At 42.1% G+C, this 20,307-nt stretch overlaps 2 protein-coding genes across 2 annotated transcripts; one reads left to right on the forward strand and one right to left on the reverse strand.

Annotated features, from left to right (window-relative positions):
- The first annotated feature begins 5,015 nt into the window (after window positions 1-5,015).
- On the forward strand, window positions 5,016-6,441 carry SLC25A2 (solute carrier family 25 member 2). Its single transcript, XM_032250576.1, has one exon. The coding sequence runs from the start codon at window positions 5,212-5,214 to the stop codon at window positions 6,115-6,117; it is 906 nt and encodes a 301-aa protein (XP_032106467.1). The 5' UTR covers window positions 5,016-5,211; the 3' UTR covers window positions 6,118-6,441.
- Window positions 6,442-17,482: 11,041 nt separating this feature from the next.
- Window positions 17,483-19,809, reverse strand: TAF7 (TATA-box binding protein associated factor 7). The gene has a single exon (XM_032250492.1). It carries the CDS (start codon window positions 19,030-19,032, stop codon window positions 17,983-17,985), a length of 1,050 nt encoding a protein of 349 aa, XP_032106383.1. The 5' UTR covers window positions 19,033-19,809; the 3' UTR covers window positions 17,483-17,982.
- Window positions 19,810-20,307: the final 498 nt, after the last annotated feature.

The raw sequence follows: 20,307 nt of genomic DNA on the forward strand, positions 1-20,307 counted from the left end.
GGGCCAGGAAATTTCTAATTTATATTAGGTTATTATGGCAAAATCTACTTAATATGTTATTTAAATAATTTCTGGGCTGAGTACGGTGGCTCATTCCTGTAATCCCAGCACTTTGGGAAGCTGAGGTGGGAGTATCACTTGAGCCCAGGAATTTGAGACCAGCCTGGGCAACACAGTAAGACTCTGTCTCTACAAAAAATAATAAAAATTAGCTGGGTGTGGTGGCGTATACCTCTGGCCCAGGTACTTGGGAGGCTAAAGTGGGAGGATTACTTCATCCTGAAAGGCTGAGGCTACAGTGACCCATGATTGTGCCACTGCTTTCCGGCCTGGATGACAGAGCAAGACAAAGAAAACTAAGCCCATTTGCCCCCCTTCCCTTTCCTGAGAATGAAATCAAAACATAGAAAAAAATTCCTCAAATATGACATCAAGCATTTAAAAATCCTAATGAAGTTTTCTATTTTCAAATTGCAGATTGTTCTCATCCTCTCTGCTTTACCTACGAGGCTGCTAAATAAAATAACACAAAGGATTTTTAAAAGATGTTAACCTCTAAGGACAAAGAGAATAGGAGGTGAGACAATGGATGAGAGATGTCAACCCATTACTGGGACACCAAAACGGAGAAATGACAAATGAATTCATAGATTAGAAAAAGTTACATGCTAAATGTCTGCAAGGGGTTATCCCAAAGAGAGACAAACCCACTTGATATACAGCCTGTAAGAGGCAAAATTTTTGTAAACAGAAGATTCCCAGGAAAGGTAGGAAGGTATAGGATTAGAGATGTGAGATTCATTAAAGTCTGTGTTCAGAGTTGTTGGGTGTCCAGGATCTCTCTTCCACTCTATGAAGCCAGATAATTCCATCTCACAGAAGATGGAAATTTTGTTTTCTGGGTAAATTGAACCAATGAAGGCCCAAACTCAGAGAAAGTAGGCACAGCATCAAATAAAGAAAAAATTATGTGAAAGTCTATATATTTACTGCAGGAGTGTTGCCCTTCTTCCCCTGTCATGTTCTCTCTTTTTTTTTTTTTTTTTTTTTTTTTGGGACAGAGTTTCGCTCTTGTTACCCAGGCTGGAGTGCAATGGCACAATCTCGGCTCACCACAACCTCCGCCTCCTGGGTTCAGGCAATTCTCCTGCCTCAGCCTCCTGAGTAGCTGGGATTACAGGCACGCGCCACCATGCCCAGCTAATTTTTTGTATTTTTAGTAGAGACGGGGTTTCACCGTGTTGACCAGGATGGTCTCGATCTCTTGACCTTGTGATCCACCCGCCTCGGCCTCCCAAAGTGCTGGGATTACAGGCTTGAGCCACCGCGCCCGGCCTGTCATGTTCTCTTTAATTGAGCATCTAGGTTTATAACCTACCTCTCCCCCACCACACCCTACACACACAGTCAAGGTTTCAAGAGCATTCTCTGAAGAAACTATATGATCCCAGAGAAAAGAACTGCAAGTGCGGACATTTGGGCATTTCCCCAAGAAAAGCCCAGGATACTATTTACTACAATGAAGACTACCTGTTGACAAATTATCCATTCACAATTTGCTTTTCCTCATTAAAAAAAAATTTTTTTTTTTAAATTTTCTGAGAGATGTTTGTCTGAAGTGTCTCACTTTTAATTGACAGCCAAGGATAATTAGACAGAAAAGTTTTCTAAATGAAAGAATGCTTTCAGCATACTTTCTTACCCCCAGATTTCGTTTTTACTACCCATGGCCAACTATGGCTTGGAATGTAAGACTAGAGAGAATTCATTCCAATGCTGGGATTATGAACATCTGGAAGGAAAAACTGTGTCCTGACAGTGGCGTCCTCACTAATGTCCCCAAAACATCTTGCCTTGAAAGCTAGGCATGTTGTCATTTATATCCCGAGCTTCTACTTCTTTTTAAATTTAATTTCATTTTAGATTCAAGGGATAAACGTGCAGGTTTGTTACATGGGTATATTGTGTAATACTCTGGTTTGGGCTTCTAATGGACCCATCGCCCAGAGAGTGAATCTAGTACCCAACAGGTAGGTATTCAACCCTCAATTCCTCCCACCCTCCCCACTTCTGGAGTCCCCAGTGTCTGTTATTCCCATCTTTATGTCCATGTGTACCCATTGTTTAGCTCCCACCTATAAGTGAGAACATGTAGTATTTGATTTTCTGTTTCTAAGATATTTCACTTAGAATAATGGCCTTCTGCTCCATCCATGTTGTGAAGGACATGATTTCATTATTTTTTATGGCTACATAGATAGTATTCCATGGTATACATACACCACATTTTCTTTATCCAATCAACTGTTGATGAACGCTTAGATTGATTCTGTGACTTTCCTATTGTGAATAGTGCTACCATAAACATGAGTGCAGGGGTCTTGTTTTGCCACCCAGGCTGGATCACAGCTCACTGCAGCCTCCACCTCCTCAGATCAGTCAGTCCTCCCATCTCAGCCTCCTGTGTAGCTGCTACTACAGGTGCATGCCACCATGCATGGCTGCCTTTTGTGTTGTTTTATAGAGATGGCATTTTGCCATGTTGTCCGGGCTGGTCTGGAACTTCTGGGCTCAGACAATCCACCTAGCTCTGGCTCCCAAAGTTCTGGGATTACAGGTATGAGTCACTGTCCCTGACGCAGGTGTCTTTGATAAAATGATTTATTTTCCTTTGGGTAGATACCCAATAGTGGGATTGCTGGGTCGAATGGGTGCTATTTTTAGTTTTTGAGAAATCTCCATACTGCTTTCCATAGGGTTTGAACTATTTTACATTCCCACTGACAGTGTATAAGCGACAAATTTCTACTTCTACTACATGAGGCTGTGTGGGTCCTCAAAGAGAACCTCAAAACTTAGAAAGCATGATGCTGAGCCACCCAGCTCTTTTCTATCAAGTTTCTTAGCAATGCAGTATATACATACTATCCATTTTCCAAGTCGACTTTGTAGTGCTGTGTCCTATCTCCAGAAATGTAAGGACTCTGTGTTCCACAAGTTCCCAGGGTTGCAGCCCCAGGTCCTTGGGGATGTTGCCATGTGATAGCATTTCTCCAGCTCTGCAGGCAAGCAGTATCACATCTACCGAGCTAAGGACTCCCACAGTGCCCTGACCTCCTCCCTGCCCCCCAGGAAAGTGAGGAGCATGGGCAGCTCGCTGAAGGTTTTCTGATCAAAAGCAGTCATTGTCTCTCATGTAACAACCCTCAGATTGTTTGATTCCCGGAAAGGGGTCCCAATCCAGACTCAAGAGATGGTTCTTGGAGCTCATGCAAGAAATAATTGGGGGCAAATCCATAAAGTGAAAGCATGTTTATTACAGAAGTAAAGAAACAAAAGAATGCCTGCTTCATAGGCATAGCAGTGGCATGGGTGGCTTGACTAAGGATACTTATAGTTACTTATTGAATACATGCTAAACAAGGGGTGGATTATTCATCAGGTTTCCAAGAAAGGGGTCCAGTTACCAGAACTGAGGATTCCTCCTCCTTTTTAGACCATATAGGGTCACTTCCTGATGTTGCCATGGTACCTGTAAGTAGTCATGACGTTGGTGGGCATGTCTTTTAGCATGTTAATGCATTATAATTGGCGTATAATGAGTGGTAAACACGACCATAGGTCACTTATGATGCCATCTTGATTCTGGTGGGATTTGGCTGGCTTCTTTACCGAAACCTGTTTTATCAGCAAGGTCTTTGTGACCTGTATCTTGTTGCTGGCCTCCTATCTCATCCTGTGACTTAGAATGCCTGTCTTCCTGGGAATGCAGTCCAGTAGGTCTCAGCCTTATTTTACCCAGTCCCTATTCAAGATGGAGTTGCTCTGGTTCCAGCACCTCTGACAGTTTGTCTTCTTTACTTTATTATTATTATTTTTGGTGAGGAGGTCTCATTTTGCTGCCCAAGCTAATCTTGAACTCCTAGTCTCAAATGATCCTCCTGCTTCGGCCTCTCCAAGTGTTGGGATTTCAGGCATGAGCAACCCCACCTGGGCTATCTTACCTACTTTAAAGCAGTGTTTCTGTAGATGTACCCTCTGAATTCAGGCTCCATTCAAGTGAGGGCAACTTCTTTTTTGTTTGTTTTTGTTTTTTGCATGTTAAGAAGTGTGGGACAGGCCAGGCACCGTGGTTCACCCTTGTAATCCACAGTACTTTGGGAGGCCAAAGTGGGTGAATTGCTTGAGCTCAGGAGTTCGAAAACAGCCTGAGCAACATGGTGAAACCCTGTCTCTGCAATACAAAAATTAGCCGGATGTGGTGGCTTGCGCCTGTAGTCCCTCTAGTCTCATCCCCTCAGCAGGCTGAGGTGGGAGGATTGAACCGGGGAGACTAGGGCTGCAGTGAGCTGGGATTGCGCCACTGAACTCCAGCTTAGGCAACAGACTGAGACCCTGACAAAAAAAAAAAAAAAAAAGAAAGAAAAGGAAAGGAAAGGAAAGAAACAAGGCTGGCTGATTAGAACAGCATTTCTTTTGCCACCAGTTGAATAGCAGCGCCTAGAGTTTCCGGTCATAATTGCAAGGATTTATCGAAAAGCTTTAAATGTTTTCTTGCTTTTGGTTTTGTTTTGAGACAGGGTCTTCCTCTGTCGTCCACCCTGGAGTGCAGTGGTGCGATCCTAGTTCACTGCAGCCTCGACCTCCCAGGTTCAAGCGATCCTCACCTCAGCCTCATGAATAGCTGGGACCACAGGAGCGCGCCATCAGGCCCGACAATTTTTGTGTTTTTATAGAACTGGAGTCTTGTCATGTTGCCCAGGCTGGTCTCGAACTCCTGGGCTCAAGCAATCCTACCGCCTCATCCTCCCAAAGTGCTGGGATACAGGAATTGAGCCACAGTGCCGAATAAAAAGTATTTATTCGGTCCACATCACCCGCCTGCGGGCGCGGGGATAGAGGGTGCGGTCCAGGCTGGAGGGGCTGTGGCCTGGCCGGTGCGTCACAGGCTGCAGGGACTCAGTAAGCCACGTGCAGGGCTGGCGGCTGGGGGTTATTTCAGTGCGCGGGGAGGGGGAGGCCCGCGGCAGAGCGTGGGGTTAAGCGGCCTCCCCAGTACTCGGGTGAGAGCCTAGAACAGGCGGCAGGGCTCCCCCACCCCCAATCCCCAACCCCAATCCCCGCGCTCGCTGCAGTGGGACGTGAAAAGCCCATCCCATGCTCTGGGGAGTTAGTCACCTTCCACTGGGACCCTGAGACGAGTGAGCGAACATGAAGTCCAGTCCTGGCATCCAAGCCGCCATCGACCTCACAGCGGGGGCCGCCGGGGGAACAGCGTGTGTACTGACCGGGCAGCCCTGCGACACAATAAAAGTGAAGATGCAGACGTTTCCCAACCTGTACAAGGGCCTCACCGACTGCTTCCTGAAGACGTACGCCCAAGTAGGTCTCTCGGGCTTCTACAGGGGCACTGGCCCGGCACTGATGGCCTATGTCGCCGAAAACTCGGTCCTCTTCATGTGCTACGGGTTCTGCCAGCAGTTTGTTAGGAAAATGGCTGGACTGGACAAGCAGGCAAAGCTGAGTGATCTACAGACTGCGACCGCTGGGTCCCTTGCCTCTGCTTTTGCCGCGTTGGCTCTCTGCCCCACTGAGCTTGTGAAGTGCCGGCTACAGACCATGTATGAAATGGAGATGTCAGGGAAGATAGCAAAAAGCCATAATACCATTTGGTCTGTCGTGAAGAGCATCCTTAAAAAGGATGGCCCCTTGGGCTTCTACCACGGATTCTCCAGTACTCTACTTCAAGAAGTACCGGGTTACTTCTTTTTCTTTGGTGGCTATGAACTGAGCCGATCGTTTTTTGCATCAGGGAGATCAAAAGATGAACTAGGCCCTGTCCATTTGATGTTAAGTGGTGGAGTTGCTGGAGTTTCTCTCTGGCTTGTCGTGTTCCCAGTGGATTGTATTAAATCCAGAATTCAAGTTCTTTCTATGTATGGAAAACAGGCAGGATTTATTGGTACCCTCTTAAGTGTTGTGACAAATGAAGGAATAGCAGCCTTATATTCTGGACTGAAAGCTACTATGATTCGAGCAGTCCCTGCAAATGGGGCGCTGTTTGTGGTCTATGAATACAGCAGGAAGATGATGATGAGCCAGTTGGAAGCAGACTGAAGTGTCTTGGTGAACCCGGATCCGAGTCCGTGAGTCTGAGGACTACAGTTCATCACAGGGTTCAACAGAGTACAAGACCAATGCGAATTCTGACTTCATGGGAATTTTGGTTTTATCTTCCCTTCTTCTGCCCTAAACCTTAACTTTATGGAAGGACCTCTATTTTACATCATATAATTTCTGCCTATAATTGTATTGAAATAGAAAAGGTGCTGCTGTTGCCTTTGCTGGGATATACAGGGTGGACTGGTTGGCCCTATGTACCTAATCTGAAAAACTAAGTATCACTCTGTCAGGGCCTTTGCATAAACCTGTTTGTGTGTACATGCAGTTTGGATGGTAATATGTTGTGAGTAAAACAATTTGATTCTATGTATAATCTCAAATATCACCCCGAAAAACCCAGAATTGACCATATTTTGTGAAATAGGTATGAATGATTGCGTAGGATCTCTCTTTGTTTTTTGGGGGACAGAGTCTCACTCTGTCACCCAGGCTGGTGTGCTGTGGGGAGTCACATCTTAGCTCATTGCAATCTCTGCCTCCCCGGTTCAAGCAATTCTCCCACCATAGCCTCCTGAATAGCTGGGACTACAGGCACCCGCCACCATGCCTGGCCGATTTTTTATTTTTAGTAGAGATGAGGTTTCACCATGTTGGCCAGGCTGGTCTTGAATGCCTGACTTCAAGTGATCTGCCTGTCTTGGCCTCCCAAAGTGCTGGAATGACAGGCAGGAGCCACCATACCTGGCCAGGACCTCTTTAAAGTCTGCTTAACATGTGCACTACATTAGGCAGTTAAAGTTTTGAAAAGTCTTCATGTGGTGGTTGAAAACCAAAATACTCTGTATTTTTAAGAGGAGAAGGTGCCTGCCCACAGGTGTGGCTTTGACATTCTTGAGTTAAAGTTTCAGAGTAAGCATTGTGTATTTTCCCAAGAAGCAATACCCTTACAATAGTGCTATCCATTTTCAAAGTGAGATTATATTCTGCATCCTGCCTATATGGTTAGGGGTGGTCTAGAGTATCATCAGGCCTTGGGGAATCAGCACAGCCTTCCTGCACCAGCTTCCTTTCTCCCTCTCAAAGGAGCTGGAGCTGTACAGCTATGCTTTGATGAAGACCCATGTGGCTGATAACAGTTCTTAGCTTCCAGTGCCTGGGTCCTGGCCTGGGTAGGATCCTAGGATGTTCTATTGGCCCATATCGGGGTTGTGGATGCATTTTGGGTGACTCACTGCCTCCATCAGCCAGAAACCCTCCTGGGGAACAGAAAGTGCCAAAGCTAGGAGAAGCTTTTGTTCCCTGTCTGCTGCTAACAACACTTGTGAGTAAAAGTCATCTACTCTCAGGTAGAACTAAACAGAACTTAGTGCCTTCACGCCACAGTGAGTCATGTTAGGGACAAGCTCTTTTTGAAATTTACTGTAAGGTCCATAATACCTTCCCATGACTTCACAGTGCTAGAGTCTTCTAAATTTGGTACTGGCTAACAGTAAATTTTAATGATAACTGTGTATGGGATGTGACTAAGCAACTGTGTATGGGATGTTCATGTGATGAAACATAAGAAAAGTAATTTTATTAAACTATTTACCATATATATATATATATATATATATGTATATGTACACTTACAAAACCCCTCCAAAACAAAGAACAACTCCCCACCTCAAAGTGTAGTTCATCTATCTGATCCCCACAGACTTGGAGATAAGCAACTGTTCTGTGGCCATGTCATTCTCGTCACCAGTAAAGTAAGCCCCAACACTCTGTGTTGCTCCAAGACCACCAGCAGAGTCTGTTTCAGTAACAAGTTTTCTTAAGCATCCTCTAAAGCTGAAAAGAAGTAGGCTACCAGTCTTAATAATAGTCTGTACCATGTGTGTTTATCACTTGGCAGAATGTAATTCCTGTGAGAAACTTTGTTTACTCAAGCTTTTTGCTATCTTTGAAGCCTCTGTGGTAACTCTAGCCTTAGTGCCAGAAGCAAGAGGGTCAGGGAAATGAGAAATTGACCAATAAAGGCTGCTGTGGACATTTAGGGGAGGGGAGGCTCAGTGTCAGGCCTGGTGTGCCCCACAGCTATGGTTGTTGGTCTTCCATTTATTTACTTTTACTTTAAAAGAAAATCATGGTTATATTAAAGTTATTTATAAATTTAAGTTATATATTCCATACTTAAATGGAGAGTAGCTATGGAGTGGTGCTTCATCAGAGCAGGCCTATAATGAACAGAAAATGGGACTGGCGTTTAACAGTAAGTGGATCATTTCAGAGTCTACCATCCCCCTGCCTGGCACCTGTGAGCTAGTCTAAGTTAACTTTGTTGTCAGTCAGCATAATTTCTTACATGTCATCCATTAAAGACTTAACTCAATACCTTCAACAAAAATAGTATGAGGCAAGTAAGAGGGGTGGGAGTCACCTAAAATGTGATTTAAAAAAAATAAAAAATAAAAATAAATAAATAAAAAGGGGTGGGAGTGAGGAATCAAAATCTAAGTCAGGAGAATTGTTTTCTTGTCCTATTCGCTTAATTTATGGTTCAATATTTGGGTATTATTTGTATCATTTCAGATCTCCAAACAAAAGCATAGTATTTGAAATACCGTGTTTAAAGAAATTTGAGGGTTCTATCACTAAATTATCTATATAATACGTCTTTAACTCAGACCATTTACAGTGTAGTGTATTGAGCTCTGACTGTTCAGACACTAATGGTGCCTGGTTTCTCTCTTCAAGGATCTGACAGTCTAGATGTTTGTTCTGTAGTTAGGAGTGATATTTCAAAATAAAATTTAGAAGGAAAAAGTGGAATCCAAATTTTATACTCTCTGTGTGTCATCAGTGATGGATTTAGGGAACTGTCTCTGAAGTTAGGGAACTGTCCCCTTAGTTGTGTTTTTGTATTGTGGCTTTTTGTATTCTTTAAGTTAGTGCCATGGTTTTTGTTTCCAAGATTTAAATTGATCAAATCATTTTTCTGATGCCTAGCCTTATTTTAAATTTTTCTTCACTTCCACATAGCATGTTTTGTCCCTTAACTTTGAAAAATCTTTTCTGTAATTTATTACACCCTTTGGTCTACTTTCAGGGCCAAATGGTCTGCATCTTGCATTGCCGAATGATATTATAGTTAGAAATTCATTCTTTGTCCTAGCAATCACTGGCTGCTAAGCAGTAGTAATCAGGTGTATGTGATATCTCAGAAGGGTCATATCTGGCAATGGAGTATCAAACCTGCAGATTTTCTTCATGATCTTCTTGCTGAACTCAGAAGAAATGTAGGTTCTCTTTCTTCAGGCCCAGTCCTCTAAGGAGGGGTGATAATTATTTCCAGGAAGTGGTTGTGTGCATAAAACTACTGGAGATTTTGGCTCAAGACCAGAAAGTATCCCTCTGCCCAGGGCCTGCATTTCCAGCTTGAGCAACTCCTCAACTTTGAAATTTCTGTTTTCAAAGTCTATAATTCTCTACTCTCTCTGATCTCTCTAGATTCATGTGAAATAGGCCAAAAGTCTTCTCTGAGATTCATTTATTCATGTGAAATAGGCCAGAAGTCTTCCCTGTGATTCATTCTAGAAAGCAAATTATTTCACTGTTGAAACTGAAAGAAGTTAGTTAGCCTGCCTTAGGTAGATAGCAAGGGAATGGTCCCTGGAGAGCCCCCGGCCCATGGGTCACTGTCTCGTCCCCACATAACATAAAAAGCAGCCTGGGAAAAAATTCAAGCTGCAGGCACTGATAAGGAACTAGCACAGGGTGTTGTGCCCAGAGACATGCCCACGGCTGCACAGATAGAGAAACCTTGGCCCATTTGGAAAAAAACTCACAGACCTCAGATAAGGGAGATAAGGGAACAAGGCCTGACATAGAAAATAAAAACTTGCAGAGACTTCTGGACCATTCAGATAAGGGAACAAGGGCCTGACATAGAAACAAAAACTTACACAGACCTCCGGACCACTCAGATAAGGGGACAAGGCCTGACATAGAAATAAAAACTTGCATAGACCTCCAGACCACTCAGATTAGGGAACAAGGCCTGACATAGAAATAAAAACTTGCATAGACCTCCGGCTAATGCCCTTTTCGGCCTTAGCCCACCTGCACCCAGGTAAATAAACAGCCATGTTACTCACACAAAGCCTGTTTGGGGAGTCTCTTCAGTCAAGGCGTGCATTTTTTAACAAGCCTAAAACATATAATTAAGGTTACTTACTGTAAAGGTGTTATCTAAGTAACATTTAAAAAGTATTTTACATCTTGCCAGGCGTGGTGGCTCACACCTGTAATCCTAGCACTTTGGGAGGCTGAGGTGGGTGGATCATGAGGTCAGGAGACTGAGACCATCCTGGCTAACATGGTGAAACCCTGTCTCTACTAAATACAAAAACTTAGGCGGGCATGGTGGCGTGTGCCCGTAGTCCCAGCTACTCGGGAGGCTGAGGCAGGGGAATCCCTGAACCTGGGAGGCGGAGGTTGCAGTAAGCCGAGATCGCGCCACTGCATTCCAGCCTGGTGACAGAGTGAGACTCCATAAAAAATATATATATATTTTTTTTTATATATATTTTTTATATTATTTTAAATATATATATTAAAATATATATTATTATATATATAAATGTTTTTTAATATATATATTTTAAAATATATATATTTTTTACATCTTTTATCTTTTATTGCAAATAAGCAGATTAAGTTCTACATTGCTGTTTTATCTTCTTTAGCTGTATTAACAGCCATGCTAGGTTATCTTTGCCTCTATAAAAAGCATTTCACTGCATTTCAGCCTGGGTGACAGAGCAAGACAAAAAACAAAATCGTTTTCCCCCTTCCCTGTCCTGAGAGTGAAATCAAAACTTACGGATCCCGTTGGGTGACAATTCATGATGCACACATATTGCCAGTCTTTAAGCACCATTTCTGTGAGTGGAAAAATGCACTGAAGATGTTTTGCTTCTGCTCACACGACAACAATCAACACAGCAGAGTTTTGTGACCAAATGCATGGGGGTTTCTCCCCCAACACCAAGCAAGCAATCAGTACTACAGCAGACACCAGCTGGGTATTTTCCAACACTATCTACCTGGAGAAAGCATCAGATCCCACAAGCTATGTACTCAGTACCCAAGACTGTACCCCACTCCCACCTCAAACACCAGTCACAAGTCGGGAGCTCCAGAACTTCTGACAGACCAGCTTCATGTTAGGGTTGCCCCTCTTTGGGTCTGATTAATTCGCTAGAGCTGTTCACAGGACTCGGAAAAACCTTTACTGGTTTACTATAAACTATATCACAAAAGGATACAGATGAAACAATGCGTAAGCTGAAACATAGGGAACAAGGCACAGAGCTTCCATGCCTTCCCCAGGGCTCCATCCTCCAAAAACCTCCATGTGTTCAGCCATCAGATAGCTCTCTGAACCCAGGGTTTTTATGGAGGCTTCATTACATAGGAGTGATTGAACTAAATCATTGGCCACTGACGATCAGCTTAACCTTCAGCCTCTCTCCCCTTCCCTAGAGGTTGATCCAAATCCTGCCTTGGTCTTTCTGGAAACCAGCCCCCTTCCTAAAGCTGCCTAGGCGCTGCAAGCCATCAAGTCAGTCATTTGCATACAAAAAGACATCACTTTGGAGTTTCTAAGGATTTTAGCAGTTCTATACCAGAGCCAAAGACCAAATACATATTTCACCATATCACACTTTTCCTCACTTTGTCTCTCTGATCAAGAACACACAGAAATAACAATTGCTCCCAATTGATACCAACACCCAATATTATATTTGCTTTTCTAGACACTTCTACCAGGGACCAATATTAGATCTTGAATTTAAGAGTAGAAGGCACTCCATCTATTAACTCCATCTACTCTTCTAAGAAACCCTGCTTATGGTTTTAAATAACATTTATGTACAGGCATAACTTATATACTAAGTCATAATAAATCACTAACTCATAATAAATCACTCTCAAAACTTAGTGGCATTAAAAAACAATAAACATTTGTTATATCACATAGTTTCTGTGTCCAAAATTCCAGAGCAGTTTCTCTCCATGTGCAGACCTGATTTCAAAATCACTCTCACAGTTTAGATTTTTATGGCAGCACCTCACTTCTAGGCAGGTAGCAAAAATTTGTATTGGTATCTGCTGCTGCATCAGAAATTACTCCAAAATGAAGTGAAATAGAAGACTACAAACATTTATATGTCATATAGTTTCTGTGGATCAGGAATTTAGGAGTGGCTTAGCTGGGTATTTCTCACTTAGGAGTCTCTCATAAGGTTTCAGTCATCTGAAGGCTTAACCAGGGGCTGGAAAATTGATTCCAAGATGGATCACTCATATGACTGGCAAGCTCTGCTGGCTGTGCACAAGAAGGCCTCAGTTTGTCACTACTTGGACTTCTGTTATAGCTGCTGGAGTGTCCCATACTCCATAACACCAAAGCCAGGGATCAGTACAATAACTATGCCTTCAATTAATTGTCAGGCATAGTAACACAAATAATAGAGACAGATTCCATGAGGTCAAGTTCTATGAAATATATTTGACTACACAGTTGGACTTGGAGAAAACAGGGCCAAGCATATACTGTAACACTGCCTAATAGGCAACCTTAAGCAATTAAAACCATTTTCCCTGATTCCAACTAACCAAAATGATGCTGCTTTTGTTTTTAAGCACATATCATCCAGAACACATGTATGAGAAAATAGGGGCAAAGAACCTTCTAACTTTTTAATCAAGACCACTGCACATGACATGGCACTTGACATGATGAAACATCTAAATCACAGGCTCCTTAGGAATAGATTGAATGGTCAGATAGGGTTACCAGGGAAATAAGGGTTGAGCTGGGCCTTCAGTGACAAAAAGCTATCCTTGAGAATAGCTGGTGACTGTTCCAAGAAAAGGAAACTGTAAGTGCCAAACTGCAGTAGGAAAGAGTTTAGCACTTATGGTTTCCTTCAAAGTTTAGCACTTACAATTGCCTTAGCATTCAAAGTATATAAAAAAGGTCAGTGTGGTTGCTATGTAGTAAATAGGCTTCCAAGTTTATGTTTTTCACTTAGAATTCTTAACAAAGGCCATATATACGTGAATGTTTATTACAGAATACTGGGTAACAGCAAATTAAAAATGAAACAACCTAAGTAACCCATCAATAGGGGCATGGATAAAATTAAGAAAAAATTGGTATCATGAAAAAAAGTAGATTTAGAAATGTTGATAAAGATACACAACTTTTTAAATGAAGTGGCGATATAGTGTTTATAACAAAATCATACTTTTTTGCTTTACAAAACACACATATGTAGTTGATTGTACACCAAATAAATACATATGAAAATGTTGACTGGTTTGCCCTACTGATGTGAGAGTGACGACTTTACTTTTTATTTTTAGTAAAATTTCGGCCGCTTTAAGTTTTTCAAGGAGTCTTATTTTTATAGTATTTTAAAATATGAATTTTTTAAAAAGTTCTTACAAACTTGTTCATAAAACCAGAAATACTGAAAACTGTAGTCCAACTACACAACACACTCATAAGCCAAGGGAGCTGTGAGAAAAGTGTCTTTTATGTTAACTTGGGATTTACTTGAAGGGAAATGGATCCCAATCTTAAATCTTTCTATTTTGAAGCTTATGTATCAGATAATTACTCTCCATTATGGAATCTTCTTAATATTAATGCAAAGCTAGCCATAAATAAATTCAATAAATACCACTACAGTAGTAAGCGGAGTCAATTCGTTTATGCTGCAGATAAATTTGAAGTAAACTGTTTCTGCTGTAACCTAATTTATAAGATTTGATTTAGAAATTTTTTCCCATCTGAATTTGGTTGAAAATTACCTCTAAAATTTCTTAAATTTGAAATCAATTACATTTAGAATAGTTGTTTCCCTATAAACACTTTTTCTACCATTTCAGTCACTCTTTAATTATTTAACATCTGTTATGGTCCATACCCTAATAGGTTGTAATGATGGTAAATTTACTTCTGCTGTTTACTATGTTCCAGGCATTGCTCTAAGTCTTTTATATGATTCAGCAGCCAGCAGCCAATAGCCCAATATCCCTATGAGATAGGTAGTATCTCCACTTTGGAGATGAGAAAATTCAGGTAAACAGATTGTTACCTGTGCAAGGTCATACAACTAATAGGTAACTGAGCTAGGAGGATACAAACCATGTGTGACATATCTTGACGTTAAGATTTTGATCTCTCTACTGTTCTTTAGTAAGTTTACTATCACCAATGAAGCAAAGTATCTCAGTGAATTTAAAGCCAAGCAGGAGGTATTAACAACAAATAATTTACACTTTAGTTGTAACAGATACTCATCCCAGTAGACCATGGAGTGCATGGGTTTATGGACACTAAATGCTTAGTTCATCACTGCATATCCAGTAGCTGGTAGTCTGGTACTAAAAACTATTTGTTGAATAAATGAGAAAGGAAAGCGCAAAGTCCAAAGCCATAATAGGGTTGCTTAACCTAGATGGAGAAAAAGGTCGGGAAAACCTTGTTGAAGTGACACTTAGGTTGAGACCTGAGGGTTAAATAGAACTCAAACAAAGGATTAAGTCATCTAGGTAGAGTGAACAGCTTGTTAAAAGGATCTATAGCCCACTAGTGAAAAAAGGTAAATTCCTTGAAAAAAATGTAATTTCAGAGTGGGCTGACCATATACAGAATGAATGTGGTGAGCTGAGGCCGAAAAGGTAAATGGAGCACTGATAATCTTGTGCATCTTTTTAAGAAATATAAGCCTAGACCTGAGAGTGACGAGATGCCACTGAAAGGTTTTAAGCATGGTAGTAACACAGTCAAATATGCCTCAGAAAAATTACTTCAGTAGCAGTCAAAACTAAATTGGATAGTAAAGAAGCTACTGCCATTTGCTAGATGATAATAATGGCTTGAATTAGAATAGTGGCTGTAGGGATGGAGTGAGTGAAGAGCTTCTTAAGAAGTAAAATCAGAAGTAATGAGGGAAAGAGAGAAATGTAAAGTTATGGCTCTAGTGTCCAGCTTCCACAGTTGGGATGTGTAGTGGTGCCATTTATTTTTCCTGAAACCCAGGGAAAAGCAAATTTTCAAGGAAGAAGAGTTCCATTTTGAAATTTTTTTTTTTTTTTTTTTTTTTTTTGAGACAGAATCTGGCTCTGTCACCCGGGCTGGAGTACAGTGGTATGATCTTGGCTCACTGCAATCTCTACCTCTCAGGTTCAAGCTATTCTCCTGCCTCAGCCTCCGGAGTAGCTGGAGTTACAGATGGCCACCACCATGCCCAGCTAATTTTTAAAATATTTTTGATAAAGACAGGTTTCACCATGTTGGCCAGGCTTGTCTCAAACTCCTGACCTCAGGTGACCCGCCTGCCTCAGCCTCCCAAGGTGCTGGGATTATAAGGCATGAGCCACTGCACCCAGCCATTTCAAACAGTTAGACTTGAGTTGCCCAAGAGATTTTCAAGTACGTTTCTAGTACACACCTGGCTAAACAAAACCTAAAGCGCACAAGTATGAAGGTCAGAATTGTGGATTTTAGAGTCCATTTAGAACTGATAACTGAAACGGGAATACTAAGATCAATATACTACTTTGTTATTGTATCCAGCAATTTTCCTTTCTGTTATTGATGGAACTGCCACCATTGGTGTTGAGATGTTGGTAAGAATAAACTACTTGATAAATGATCCACTGTAAAACCAGATATTGTGGGAGCTTTTCAGGTGTCAATCTTCTAAGTGTAGCAATATACCTAGATTACCAAAACAGGAAATTTTGTTACCTAGCATCCTAAACTGTTTTCTTTTTTTTTTTTTTTTTTTGAGACGGAGTTTCGCTCTTGTTACCCAGGCTGGAGTGCAATGGTGCGATCTCGGCTCACCGCAACCTCCGCCTCCTGGGTTCAGGCAATTCTCCTGCCTCAGCCTCCTGAGTAGCTGGGATTACAGGCACGTGCCACCATGCCCAGCTAATTTTTTATAGTTTTAGTAGAGACGGGGTTTCACCATGTTGACCAGGATGGTCTCGATCTCTTGACCTCGTGATCCACCCGCCTCGGCCTCCCAAAGTGCTGGGATTACAGGCTTGAGCCACTGCGCCCGGCCCTGTTTTCTTTTTTTAATGTGTATTATTTGCAAACCTCGAGAAATAATCCAAAACCTAGATATTGAGGGAAACCTTGCTTAAGTTTCCATATGCTGTGTGAAAATCTGTCATAAAGATGTTTTGGTTAAAAAGACAAATTAGCCTTCTCAAGTCTGCAAAAATGTCAGCATATATAATTGTAGACCTGAGGACTAGATAACTGATTTTTTTTTTTTTTAAATAACATTTCAATACTGTGTTCTGTCAGACAGAAGTAAAATGGACTTTAGACTGGGTGCCGTGGCTCATGCCTGTAACCCCACCACTTTGGGAGGCCAAGGTGGACTGATCACCTTAAGTCTGCCCGACATGATAAAACCCCGTCTCTACTAAACATACAAAATTATGTGGGCTTGGTGGCTACTCGGCAGACTGAGGCAGAACTGCTTGAACCTGGGAGGCAGAGGTTTCAGTGAGCCAAGAACACATCATTGCACTCCAGCCTGGGCAACATGAACAGAAAGGGTAAGGAGGTGGGGGAAGGTGGGAAGAAGGGAAGGAGGAAAAAGAGGGGAAAAGAAAGGAAGGGAAAGCAAAGGAAGAAAGAAAAACGTAAAATGGACTTTAAATATTTTCAAACCAAAGCTTCTCATAAACCAACTTGGCAAAAATGAATTGCATACAACTTTGTATCTTTTAAGTTTTACCAGTAACTGTTTTTTCAAAAATAGCTCATGTTGTAAGGCTTAGATTATCTTTAGAGCATGAGAAGTCTGGTACCCACTTCCTTTATCAGCATTTTTGATGAAATGACATCGATAAATAACCTCAGTTCTCAGAATATTAAATAATTGTAGGAACTCAATTCAAGAAAATTAGAAATAAAATCTTAATCCAAATCAATGGAATGGGTTCATTGGACTGCACCTGATAACCACTGCTTTGTTTCCAACATTTTAAGCAGGTAGATTTAGTGCTTTAAAAAAAAAGGTACTTCATCTACAGAAATTACAGTAGTTTTAAGAAAGCCCTGTATCTAATGTTTCCCACAATTGGAACCTTAATATGACGCAAACTTGACAACTCCCAATTTCTTTATCCTTTTTTTTTTTTTTTTTTTCATAAAACCCAACTGCCTCTACCTGCATAACAGGATCAAATTGCTCAGTCACTAAACTCCACCACAAAAATACCTCCCAAGAGAATCTGACTCCCACCAACCATGAAAGAACAAGATACACTATAAGGTGAAAAACAGATGCTTTTATTTATTGTATTGAAAACTTTATAATTTGCAGTTCTACATATGGGAAACTGCTTTGAATAACTGGGAAAACAGCTATTGCATGGGAAAACATATGCAAACCAGCTTCACTGTCCCTAGACTAGGTTCTTCTTATTGCTCTTATGTAATCACAAAGCAACAACACTAGCTTCTAGAAAAATGGATAAACAGCAAAGTCCTGCAGTCAAACTATAATTAAGGTTGAACCACACATTACACTAATACTGCAACTTTCCTACAATCATTTTTCTGCCTATATAATTCTTCTTATGGGATCAACAACTAGCAAAACAAGGTAAGTTTGCTGAAAAACAAAATTAAAAACAAAAGAATTCAACAAAACACCCAGCATTAGAGGGACTAGGAAGGGCAAGGTCTTAATATGCAGCAAGTAATAAAGCCAAGAATGTTCTACTGCTGACCAGTCTGAAGACTGAAATTCAGCAACAGAGTTCTTTTTACTTCTCTAGGAGTGATTCTAGCTCCTCTTGCAAAGAGCTGAGTTGCTCCTTTTCTCGATCTTCCTTTTGCTTGAGCTCATCCAGTACAGCCTGAAATCTGTTCTTCAGAGCCAGATTTTCCACTTTCATGATGAGATCCTCTTGTCGTTTTGCCCTGTCCTGGGTCTCTTGGAGCTTGCCTTTCATGTTGTCAATCTGCTTCTGAATTCCCATAACCAGCTGATTGGTTCCTTCATTCTTCTGGTGCTGTTCATCTGATTCATTTAGCTTGTCCTGTAGCTGTCTCTCCAGATCTTCCTCAGTGTCAATGATGTTTATATCTTCTTCATCTTGATGCTGGGTCTCATCTTCATCCTCACTGCTGCTGCTGAGGTCATTGAATATCTCTCGAAGCTCATCATGCTCTAATGAGTCATGGCCCTGCCTGTGACCAGACATTCCTGGAGAAGAGATATCCAAGCCTTGATTTTCTGTCTCCTTTGTTTCATCTTCAGCAATTATTTCCCATCGAGTACTAACAGCTTCAGCATCTGTACTCAGCAATCGTTTCACTTCTTTCTCCACATCTGGAGATTCAATATATTTCTTCTTTGCTGTCTTCCGAAACCTTCTCTTCCTGACATTCTTTAGAGGCAGAGTAATTCCGTGGTTCCAGATGAACTTTTTCTCTTTGTCCTTATCTTTTTTCTTGCTTGCTTTAGGATCAGTGCTAGCAACTGGCTCCTCCACTGGAGGATAGAGATCACCATCAACTGTGGCTACAAGCATCTGAGAGATATCAGCCGTCTTGTAAAAGGTTTTCTTATCAATGGTTTTCAAACTTTCCATAACACAGGGTAGGTCAACCAATTTGGAGGCCAATGGAACACGGTCCACTCTGACAATTCCATGACGCCCATCAGGGTGTAACTCAATTGTCAGTCTGTCCTTCAGGTTGACATGACCAGACTGTACTGCCCTTCTCACAGTAGAGGCATATTCTGGAGGCAGACGTAAGATAAACTGGCTCTCCAGTTCGTGAGGAGCATCATCTTTGCTTTTACTCATCTTTATTTCTTTGTGACTCACTTCTCCAATAAATGCTGGTTACACCGAAAAGTTCCAGCTACTACAACAGTTTAAAACACCAGTTTGCTATGAATTGAAATCGTTTAATTACAAGAAGTTCTCTGTAGATCAGCAGCTAAGCGTCTATTTTGCCTTAGTTTTAAGTCCAAGTCTTTTCTCTAAATATGCTGTGACTGAATACCAGTCGTTACTGACACAATGGCTTATTCACAGATTTTTTTCATTAAATCAGATGCAATGCCAAGTCCCAACCTCTAGGTGCCGCTGCCGGACAATGCAGATAGAGATAGCTAGTTACAGAGCAGGAAAGCAAATGGCGGCTCCCGCGGAACGGTTTTCGGCCCAGAAAGCCCAGCAGAGACACTCCCAAGTCACAGACTCTCCCGGAACAAAGACATTCAAAAAAATCGGGGCGCAGTAAGGTCTCTTCGCCTCGGGTACTTACAATCCAGTGACGATTAAAAGTTCAGTTTCACCCGGCCGGAGCGAACGGAAGAGGAGGCCGAGCGGAGCAAAGCGGGAGGAGGCCGAACGGAGCAAAGCGGAAGGGAGCCGAACGGAGCAAAGCGGAGGGAGCCCCGCGTCTCCTTCTCGTTTCCTTTGTTCTTCCTGCTGGTTGGCAGAGTGATCCACTACCGATTATTGATAAAAGGGCCCAGAAGGGGCAGCGCGAAAGCCTGACGAGAGTCGCAGCCCGGAGCACAACACCCGTCAGCTCGCGGACCCTCCAACGGAGTGCCCAACCCAGCGAAAAACAAAGTGCTACGTCACGGCACGGGGCGGGAGGCGGCTGTGAGTGACAGCCCGCCCGGGCGAAAGTGCGGGGCCCGGCGTGCGCAGGCGCAATAGCGCAATTACGCTGCCCAGCGTGAAGTGCGTCTTTTCGCGAGAACTGCTTTTCCGGGATGAAAATGGAAGGGTTTCGTAAGGGCTGTTGGTTTCAAAATATTTAGAGGTTGGAAGTTCCAAGAAAGATACAGATTCGTCCCTCGCTAAGTCAGCACTTTTACCGGATGGCTTTGGGGCCCAATGGCTGTTAGACTTCCGGGTGATTCCCAGAGATGGGGGAGTCCTTGCTTCTGGAAACATCTCGGATGCTCCCCAGGGTCTAACCAATCTGGTGCCATACAAGAATGTGTAGCTGCCATGCAATGGATTTTAAAGTACCCGAATCAGTGGAGTGAGGACATGCAGCTTACTGTGTAATTCTACGTCTCTCTCTATATATATGTATGTTTTTTTTGTTTTTGACAC

This window comes from Sapajus apella, unplaced genomic scaffold (genome assembly GCF_009761245.1).
Source record: "Sapajus apella isolate SASKATOON/1434 unplaced genomic scaffold, GSC_monkey_1.0 scaffold71, whole genome shotgun sequence".
Lineage (NCBI taxonomy): Eukaryota > Metazoa > Chordata > Mammalia > Primates > Cebidae > Sapajus > Sapajus apella.